General features: G+C 47.3%; 1 protein-coding gene across 1 annotated transcript in view; it reads left to right on the forward strand.

Annotated features, from left to right (window-relative positions):
* The first annotated feature begins 3,155 nt into the window (after positions 1–3,155).
* The window catches only part of marc1 (mitochondrial amidoxime reducing component 1), a 37,711-nt gene continuing 29,864 nt past the window's right edge, over positions 3,156–11,002 (forward strand). The window contains exon 1 of the mRNA XM_078405781.1: positions 3,156–3,781. Within this exon, the coding sequence (XP_078261907.1) occupies positions 3,486–3,781 (296 nt within the window). The 5' untranslated portion in view covers positions 3,156–3,485. The remainder of the gene's footprint in view (positions 3,782–11,002) is intronic.

Genomic DNA, 11,002 nt, shown 5'->3' on the forward strand with positions numbered 1-11,002 from the left:
CCATCCCTAACCTTCTGCTCACTGGCCTTGGGGCTTCCATCTGCCAATAGCTTCTGGACTTCCTGACCGGCTAACCTCAGTCAGTTAGAATTTGTCGTAACATATTCTCCACCCTGACCCTCAACATTGGTGACCCTCAGAGTAGTATTTTGATAAAATATTTTTGCACAATTTCAGATTGTTATACAGTGTTGCACTATTCTGCTGTTTTGCACGTGTCATTGTATTTATTATAAACAATACAATAAAAAACAATATTTATTGTTGTATTTATCATTGCTGAATGTATACTGTGTTCTCTATGAACTTCATATCAACAATTACCTTCATAGCACTCTTGTGGATAAGGCAATAAACTAATCTGAATCTGAGTAAGAAAGAACTGCAGATGCTGTTTTACACCGAAGATAGACACAAAATGCTGGAGTAACTCAGCCGAACAGGCTGCATCTCTGGAGAAAAGGAATAGGTGACGTTTTGGGTCGAGACCCTTCATCAGACTGACTGTGATGTCTGATGATGCCTGATCAGTCAGTCTGATTGAACATTGGACATTTGAACACTCACAATGGGCCCAGCTATGCCTGCATTTTTGATGGTTATGTTGAGTAGTCCTTGTTCCTGGCCCTATCCCCCAACTCTTTCTCCACTACATTGATGACTACATCGAGGCTACCTCCTGCACTCATGCAGAACTCATGAACTTTGTTAACCACCACTAACTTCCACCCTGCACTCAAATTCACCTGGACTATCTCGAACACCTCTCTCTCCTTTCTTGATCTATCTGTCTCCATTGCTGAGATGCTGCCTGACCCGCTGTATTACTCCAGCACTTTGTGTTTATCTTTGGTATAAACAAGCTTCTGCAGTTCCTCCTGGACATTTTCGACTTGGATTAAAGTCTGAAGAAACATCTATGTTCTCCAGGGAACAGACAAAATGTGTAGGAAGGAACTGCAGATGCTGGTTTACACTGAAGATAAACACAAAATGCTGGAGTAACTCAGCGGGACAGGCAGCATCTCTGGAGAGGAATAGGTGACGTTTCGGGTCTGAAGAAGGATCTCTACCCGAAACCTCACCCATTCCTTCTCCCCTGAGATGCTGCCTCTCTGTTGTTACTTCAGCATTTTGTGTCTATCTTTATGTTTTCCAGGGATGCTGTCTGACTCGGTGAGTTACTCCAACACATTGTGCCTTTTTTTTTAGAAACCAGCACCTGCAGTTCCTTGCTTCTACATTAAAGCCTCGACAGGCAGTGGTCGTAGACCAGAAACACTTTGTCTTCCTGATTTCTTTCCTCTGTTAACAACAATTGTGGCAATAGGGGGGTCATAAGGTCGTATGGTCAATACGGTAAGGTCGTAAGGTCAATGGGCGTGATGCACGGAGTTGCTCAAGCCATCTGGAGGACATGGCGGCTTCCGGCATACACTAGTAACACATGCAACACGGACATTCTTACCTTTAAAAAAACGCCAATATGGCCACTTTTTGTGCTTTAAAAAATGGGGAATAAGCTGGAGGATCCGGCGGAGGAAGAGGAACCGGGAGAAGGGCTGCCAAGCCCGCGGACGCAAGAAGCAGCTGGGAAGACGTCTGGCCAGCCAGCGGGAGAAGGGGAAACACGGCCGGGGAGGGAGGCAGGAGAGCAAGGCCGAAAAGCAGAGGGCCACCGACCGGCCGGCGGGGGGAGAAGGAGAGGAGGAGGAGGAGGAGGAAAGGACGGGGTTGAGTGAGCTGGGAGAGGAGCAGTGAGAAGAACCCGAGCCGAGGGGCCTGGAGGGTCTGCAGGGGCAGAAGCAGCGAGCGCTGGAGGTCGGCGACCCTCCTGAGGGCAAAGGACCCAGGGAGCCGTGCTCAACGGCCTTGGAGGAGGAGGGGGTGGAAGAGGAGGAGGAGCGGAGTGTCGAGCCTGAAGAGGAGCCGGGGAGAGGCCGAGCAGCAGCAAGAGCTGGGCCTGGCGCTGGGAGCCGAGGTGGAGCAGGCCCCAACCTCGAGGTGTTGAGCATCGGCCAACTGGAAACACAGCCCGGCTGCCGGAGATGGCGAGCGGGGAGAAGGACTGGAGGGCCAGCAAGAGCGGCGAGGGGCCGAAGAGCTGCAGGAAGCGAGGCGCGGAGCAGGGGCGGCGAGCCTGGAGGAGCGCAGGAACGGGGAGAGGTGTCGGGACACTCGGAGTGCCGGGAAGGATCCGGAGACGCGCTGATGGGAGAAGATGGGGGAAGCCGAACTGCAGCAAAGTACAGCCTCGACATTCAACTGCAACACCCTCTCAAATTAGGACTGACGAATTGTTCCACAACAGAAGTTGTTCCAAACATAAAATGGAAGAAAAAGACGAAGCTGTACTGAAAGCCATAGTAAGTGATTGCCTGCAGTAGTCGGGCTTGTCCCCCAGAAGGCGTTGTGTGGCAAGTCAAGTCAAGTCAACTTTATTTGTCACATACATATACAAGATGTGCAGTGAAATGAAAGTGGCAACGCCTGCGGATTGTGCTAAAACTACAAAACAGAATAGAAAAAAAAACGTTAACACAAAAAATAAATTAATACAGTAAATTAAATGAGTCCCTGGTGATATGAGAGTTAAATGCGAGAGAAACTCCGTCTCATCCTCTGTGTTTTCACAGTGTGACAGCACAGGCGTTTGCCTGACCGCAGCAGCTGGAACAGCCTGGGGGTCTGGGGTTGTGACCACGCCTGCTGTGCAATTGCCAACAACAAACTTTTTGTTTTTGCATCCCCAGCCGAGTCGGCGACCCCAGGACTCGTGCCAGGACCTCGTTGTGTTTCCAGTAGGTTACTGCTGACGGCCACAAGGATTCCCGGCAGTTTCTCAGAACCGCTTGCAGCAGCTTTGGATCTTTGGATCTTTGCCCAGGAGGACCGACCTTGGAATCTGGATCACTGCAAACACAGCCGGCAGGGGGTTCGGATGCTCTCTGCGCCTCTCTGCAAGGGGTAGAGAAGGAGTCAGGCAGGCAGTCGGTGGCATCTGAACTGTGTGGCGACCGCTTTAAATACACATACAGGCAGCAGAGCAGAGGCCAAAGCAGGGGAGAGGAGGGGAGGGGAGAGGAGGGGAGAGGAGGGGGGAGGAGGGGAGAGGGCAGAGGAGAGGAGGGGAGAGGAGAGGGCAGAGGAGAGGAGAGGAGAGCAGAGGAGAGGGCAGGAGAGGAGGAGAGGAGAGGGCAGAGGAGAGGAGAGGAGAGGAGAGGTGAGGAGAGGAGAGCAGAGGAGGAGAGGAGAACAGAGCAGAGGAGAGGAGAGGCGAGGAGTGGAGAGGAGTGGAGAGGAGGGAGAGGAGAGGGAGAGCAGAGTAGAGGAGAACAGAGCAGAGGAGAGGCGAGGAGTGGAGAGGAGGGAGAGGAGAGGGAGAGCAGAGCAGAGGAGAGGAGAGGAGAGGAGAGGAGAGGAGAGAAGAAGACAGAGGAGAGGAGACCTGAGCCAACCCAACCCAACCCGTTGCCTGCGAGGCCATGGATCGCTTGGCCGGGCCAGGAGGGCCAGGAGGGCCAGGGGGGTCGGTGGGGACCAGGCGGACTGTCCTGGCTCTGGCGGCTGGGCTGGGAGCTGTCGCCGGCCTGGGGCTGGGGTTCCTCGGAGCCAGGCGCCTGTGGGAAACTGTCCGGGCAAGTCGAGAGCAGCCTGAACTGGTGAAAGTGGCGGAAATCTCCAGGATCTTCATTTACCCGGTCAAGTCGTGCAAGGGCATCCCCCTGACCGAGGTGGAGGTCTACGAGCTGGGGTTGAGGAAGGGCCCGCTGAAGGACAGGTACTTCACAACTTTCTGACTTTGCGAGGAAGATGCTGGAGTGACTCAGCGGGTCAGGCAGCATCTGAGTTACTCCAGCTTTTTGTGTCAATCTTCTGTTTAAACCGGCATCTGCAGCCCCTGCCTGCCCACTTGATACTTCTTTAAGAAGTGTTTGCAGACTCCAAGTCTGGCTTTGCAAGGCTTGTTTATTGCCAGCAATGGCACTCCACTCACTTTCTTGTTTATTATAACACTGCCATAAGTTAACACTGTTGGAAATGTCCCATTTATTAAATATCTGGACATTTGCCATTGACTTTTGTACTGCCTTCACTGCAACATTGCCTACAGCACTTTCAAACACGCACCCAGGCAGACCATAGGTTAGTTTAGCAAGCTTTTGACTTTGAACTTGTTGAACAGCAGTTATTTGTGCAGTGTTTCATTCATTGTGCGGCTGGACTGTAATTGTAGATATTCGGGGCGTTTCCTGTTTCACGTTTTCTGTTGCGAGGTTTCAAAAGGAAGCTGCAATTTAAGCAAGGCTGTTCCCCATCACTATTGTTTTCCCTATTTACTCTGGTTACTCGTGCATGAAACTAAATATTGCCCTACTTTAAACGATCAGATAAAGCCTTTTCTAAGAAATGGAGAGGGATAAGACGTTGACTTTGCAAAGAAGATTGTTAGAAATTGTGACCTCCAAGGTCAGGCTTTAAGAGTTAGAGGGGTTCGCCCACGGATGTCTAGAAAATCTATATACTAAAACTCTCGTTTGTTATCTTGTTTGTGACTGAACTTCAGCCAAAACGGTACACGATAGCGCGACAATTTTAGGCCCACCTTACTCACCATTGTCACTTTAGTGATAATGCAAGTAGTTTTATTGAAATCGGTCTTATATTGTTAAAGTTATTCACATTTTAAAGTTTAAAAGGAGGGGAGGGGGAGGGGAGGAGGGAGGGGTGGGGGAGAAGGGAAAGGGGGGAGAGGGGAGGGAGGGAGGGGGGGTTGAGGAGACAGGGAAGGGGGGGAGGACAGGGTGGTGCACCAATGCAGGAGGGGTTTGGGCCCAACGGGTCCACTTGGTCTAGTATAAGAAAATAACTGCAGATGCTGGTACAAATCGAATGTATTTATTTACAAAATGCTGGAGTAACTCAGCAGGTCATGGAGGCATCTTGGGAGAGAAGGAATGGGTGACGTTTTGGGTCGAGACCCTTCTTCAGTCTGAAGAAGGGTCTCGACCCGAAACGTCACCCATTCCTTCTCTCCCGAGATGCTGCCTGACCTGCTGAGTTACTCCAGCATTTTGTGAACAAATACCTTCCACTTGGTCTAGTATTGTTCTAATAGGTGGCAGTGAAGGAATTGTTATGTTTGAATCAGGACTTTAAAATCAACAACAAGAAGAGGAATGATGGGTGTGGAAACTTTTTTCTGGCACGAGTAAATTACTTCAAAACTTACTACCGTTTGTAATGCCAAGAGGAGCTTAACGTGTAAAGGTATCCTTGGGATGCGTCACAGCATGGTTTGGGAAAAGCTCCCTCCAAGCCCGCAAGACATTATAGAGAATTGTGGACGCAGCCCAGCCCACCACACAAACCAACCTCCCTTCCCTTGACACCATCTACACTTCACGTTGCCTTGGCAAGGCCACCAGCGTAATCAAGGATGAGTCTCACCCCGGTCATTCCCTCTTCTCCCCTCTCTCCTCAGGCAAGAGGTACAGAAGTGTGAAAACACACGCCTCCAGATTCAGGGACAGTTTCTTCCCAGTGATTATCAGGCAACTGAACCATCTTAGACAACAGACAATAGGTACAGGAGGTGGAAAGATATACTTGATATGTAGATGGACTTTGTTCTATAGACAATAGACAATAGGTGCAGGAGGAGGCCATTCGGCCCTTCGAGCCAGCACCGCCATTCAATGTGATCATGGCTGATCATTCTCAATCAGTACCCCGTTCCTGCCTTCTCCCCATACCCCCTGACTCCGCTATCCTTAAGAGCTCTATCCAGCTCTCTCTTGAATGCTTTCAGAGAATTGGCCTCCACTGCCTTCTGAGGCAGAGAATTCCACAGATTCACAACTCTCTGACTGAAAAAGTTTTTCCTCATCTCAGTTCTAAATGGCCGACCCCTTATTCTTAAGCTGTGGCCCTTTGTTCTCGACTCCCCCAACATTGGGAACATGTTTCCTGCCTCTAACGTGTCCAACCCCTTAATAATCTTATACGTTTCAATAAGATCTCTCATCCTTTTAAATTCCAGTGTATACAAGTCTAGTCTTACCACAACTAGAGAGCTGTCCTGAGCTACTATCTACCTCATTGGATACACTTGGACTATCTTTAATTGTACTTTACTGGACTTTGTCTTGCACTAAACGTTATTCACTTTATCATGTATCTGTACACTGTGGACGACACAATTGTAATTATGTATAGACTTTCTGCTGACTGGTTAGTATGTAACAAAAGCTTTTCACTGTACCTCGGTGCGTGTGACAATAAACTAAACTAAAGATAGACATAAAATGCTGGAGTAACTCAGCGGGACAGACAGCATTTCTGGTTAGAACGAATAGGTGACGTTTCGGGTCGAGACCCTTCTTCAGACTGAGTTACTCCACCAGCATATTGTGTCTATCTTCGGTGTAAACCAACATCTGCAGTTGTGAAGAAGGGTCTCGACCCGAAACGTCACCCATTCCTTCCCTCCTGAGATGCTGCCAGACCTGCTGAGTTACTCCAGCATTTTGTGATACCTTCGATCTGCAGTTCCTTCCTAATCTAAACTAAATCCAAGTGCTTTTGTGATCTTGGAGGGATGAAGATGAGGGATCTGGGTGGTTGGATGGCAGGGTGCAGGAGAGGCTGGGACATATGTAGTCAATCTACCAGAGGTGGTAAGGTTATGAGCTTCATATTTTAAAACCAATCAGCTGAGAATGAGCAGAAGGCTAGCCTGCTAGAGTTATGATGGTATTAGTTTTAGACAATAGACAATAGGTGCAGGAGGAGGCCATTCGGCCCTTTGAGCCAGCACCGCCATTCAATGTGATCATGGCTGATCATTCTCAATCAGTACCCCGTTCCGGCCTTCTCCCCATACCCCCTGACTCCGCTATCCTTAAGAACTCTATCTAACTCTCTCTTGAATGCATTCAGAGAACTGGCCTCCACTGCCTTCTGAGGCAGAGAATTCCGCAGATTCACAACTCTCTGACTGAAAAAGTTTTTCCTCATCTCAGTTCTAAATGGCCTACCCCTTATTATTAAACTGTGGCCCCTTTTATTTATGAAACTATATTTATAGATGGTGTAGCATTGTTTATTATTGTCATGTGTACTGTGGTACAGTGAACCACTTCGGGTCGTTCACCTTGTCGTGGTGAAGGAGCTTGCGTGTACCCATGATTCCGAGAGTGATACCGTCGGAAGAACTAGCTTCTGGTAGGGCCACCCATGGCGGTAAGGTCGAGGATGAGGGTCCAGACTAAGAACGATCCAACCTACGAGACCTCAACGATGGACCAGGCGGACGAAGTTATCTTGAACTCAACGGCTGTGAAGGTGGATGAAGGCTGCAACAGATCTATCAGCTCCAATCGTCTTGGTTCCCTTGCCATTGGAATTAGTTGATTGATTTGTGAAGGACCGCGTGCTTCTTGGAGTGCAACATCAAGTACACGTTAAACAAACACGCGCACAGGGGTCTTCGTTCTGTGAGCAGCACAAAACTTCACTCAAGACTTGTCTTTGTTATCGTTTAAATGTTTCTTTTGGTTTATTTTTAACTTTGTATATGTGGGGGGTGGTAGGGGGGTGGGGGAAACCTTTTTTTTCCAATCTCCTCCTCAACGGAGATGCGACCTTTACCGTGTCGTGTCTCCGTTCGCGCTACGGCCTAACACCGTGGAGTCGGCGGCCTCTAGCTGGGATCGACCTTGAAGACTCCGGTCACAGGGCCTGGACTCACCATCTCGGAGGCTTCGGCCGTGGGCCCTGCAGACTGCAACATCTGGAGTTCGCAGGTCCCTGGCTGGCGACTGGCTTTCGGGAGCTCCAGCCGTAGCAGCTTCGACCGCCCCGGAGCCCGAGGTTTGATTGACCCGCTCGCAGGCCCTTCATCGCCCTGCGTGGCCTGGCCGCAGCACTTTCCATCGCCCGGTGGGGGCTCAGGACCTTCATCGGCCTGCTCGGCTCGGCCCTGGGACTTTCCATCGACCGGTGGGGGCTTCAAAAGTCGGGAGCCTCGATCGCCTCGTGGCACCACGGGAGAAGAATGAGGAGGAGATAAGACTTTTCTTTGCCTTCCATCACAGTGAGGGTGTGTCTGGAGCAATCACTGTGATGGCTGTTTGTGTTAAAAATTGTAATTGTGTGTCTTGTGTTCTTTATTGTCTACTGCCGGACCCTGACGTGAGAGGACGCTGGCGCTATTTTTTCGCCGCTTCTCCGTCAGGACAGTTCGTTTGTTTGTTTTTATGTCTTGACTGTTTTTGTAAAGCGTCTTTGAGCATTTGGAAAAGCGCTATATAAAATAAATGTTTATTATTATTATTATTATTATGACTTTCGACGATGGGGGAAGGGCGCCGGAAGCAGGCTACGTGATGGCTGGGAGCTCCTAGTCAAGAACCCGCACGGAAGCGGTGAATACTTGATTCAATCGCTCAACTTTGGACTCATGATCCACCTGAGAGTTCATAAAAACAACGGAACGTAGACCGCCATCCTCGACGTCGAGGGATAGCCACGACGACGACGGAACAGTGAAATGTTTTTTGTTGTGTACTATCCAGTCAGCAGAGAGACTACATAATTACAATCAAGCCGTCCACTGTGTACAGATTCAGGATAAAGCGAATAGCATTCAGTGCAAGGTAAATTCCAGTAAAGTCCGATAAAAGATAGTCCAAGGTTTCCAATGAGGTAGATGGTAGGTCAGGACCGCTCTAGTTGGTGATAGGATGGTTTAGTTGCATAATAACAGCTGGGAAGAAACGGTCACAGCATCTGGAGATGTGCGTTTTCACACTTTTGTGCCTCTTGCTTGCTGGGAGAGGGGAGAAGAGGGAGTGTCTGGCGTGAGACTTGACCTTTATCATGCAATTGTATAATAATATATGTAATTCCACTGGAGATCTTGGAAATCTTTGAATTGTGAAAGGCTTAATCTCATATCAGATATTTCCACGGATCACGTTTATTATTTGTGGTGGCAGTGAAGTAGAGCAGGGTATTATTATGTAAAGAACTGCAGATGCCAGTTTACACGAAAGGACACAAAGTGCTGGAGTAACTCAGCGGGTCAGGCAGCATCTCTGGAGAATATGATAGGCGTCCCTATCCAATACGTTTGCTATCCATGTTCTCCACAGATACTGCCTGAGCCGCTGAGTTATTCCAGCACTTTGTGTCCTCTTGGTTATTGTCACCTCCGGTCATGAAGATTCATCCTGTCCCGGTGATTTCGTTGTTTCGGAATAGCAAAGCGACCGTAAACATGCTGAAACCCTAAGGTGCACTAATTTATCATGTGTAATTATGAGCTGTGAAGCTCTTTGAGGTGATTTAAATAGCTGGTTCAAGACAAATAGGAATGGAGTTAACAAAGCAGGCAATGCAGGTAAAAAAAAGGTAGTTAATGCTGATGAAGACAGTGACGATGTGGTGGGACATTAAACCAAAGATTATTAAGGGGTTAGACACGTTAGAGGCAGGAAACATGTTCCCAATGTTGGGGGAGTCCAGAACAAGGGGCCACAGTTTAAGAATAAGGGGTAGGCCATTTAGAACTGAGATGAGGAAAAACTTTTTCAGTCACAGAGTTGTGAATCTGTGGAATTCTCTGCCTCAGAAGGCAGTGGAGGCCAGTTCTCTGAATGCATTCAAGAGAGAGCTGGATAGAGCTCTTAAGCCGAAGAAAACAAAAGATTGTTTATGCCATAGATAGACACAATAAGCTGTAATGACTCAGGCAGCATCTCTGAAGAAAGTTCTCGACCCGAAACGTCACCCATTCCTTCTCTCCAGAGATGCTGCCTGAGTTATTCCAGCTTATTGTGTCTATCTACGGTATAAACAGTCTTTTGCTTTCTTCTCCTGTGCAATGTGGGAATAAAATAAATTAATACTGTAAAATTGATCTGACAAAATATTTAAAATGCTTCAATGTTGTCACTCTCGCGTGCTTTATTAATTATTTATTTGTTGTGTATTTATTGGTAATTTTTACTTTTCTGCAACGTCAGTCTATTTTTCTTTTAAAAATTGAATTTAAAATACCGCTTACTTCACCACTTGATTTGTGAATTCCACATGCCCTCTTGTTATGAATACATGCCCTCTCGTTATGGTTACATTTAGCTTTGACTGAACTAACAGCAGCGAAGGTGAAAGAAAAGGCACTAAATGTGACTGCGTGCTTTTTAAGAAAACTCAGCTGAGATCCTGCTGCTGATTGCTCTCCTGGTGGAAGATGTGTGGGTGTAGATATGGGGAGTGCCTAACTGGACTGTGCGATAATACATTCAAAGTTCTGCCAAGTTATACTTGCTAAAGAATAATATGGCCAGGCAATTAACCAGATAGGGTATGTGCAAATTCAACATGATGGAAAACTTTCAGTAGAAGAAGTAGAAAGACGTAATGAAAGATTGTAACACCATGGAGGGCTGTTAATTTAACTCTATACTTGTCAATAGTTCATTGTGTATGAGTACATTAGGAGACACAAACTTGACTATGGTATACTAAAGATTAATATAGCAAAATTGATATTGATTGAACTAAAAGTTTGTAATAGTTTTTTATTTTTTAATCAACAGCATGAGTTATATCTTATGTATATAGAGATTACTCAGCAACATGTTTCAACAATTTCATTGCTTTGTGGGAACATTAGAACTGATAGCTGTTGCTCAGCTGGTTGGTTGCCACCTGTTACAGTAATGGCTTAACTAAATGAATATCTGTATACAAATAGGCTAAAATAGTTTGCACAGTCACAACTGCACCTTCTACATTGCAATAGTGACTACCTTTCAAAATGCAGTTACTTTTAAGATATCCTGAGGTAATAAAATGAACAAGACGTGGGCATTTTAAAATTATTTCCCCCACTTTGATATATGCTACATGCTTCTTATTTTACTTTGGAGTCTAGGTGAAATGACAAAAATGGTTTTGGCAGAGTCACAAAACTAAAAATGCATCGCAATGA

Source organism: Rhinoraja longicauda, chromosome 9 (genome assembly GCF_053455715.1).
Source record: "Rhinoraja longicauda isolate Sanriku21f chromosome 9, sRhiLon1.1, whole genome shotgun sequence".
In the NCBI taxonomy this organism is placed as follows: domain Eukaryota; kingdom Metazoa; phylum Chordata; class Chondrichthyes; order Rajiformes; family Arhynchobatidae; genus Rhinoraja; species Rhinoraja longicauda.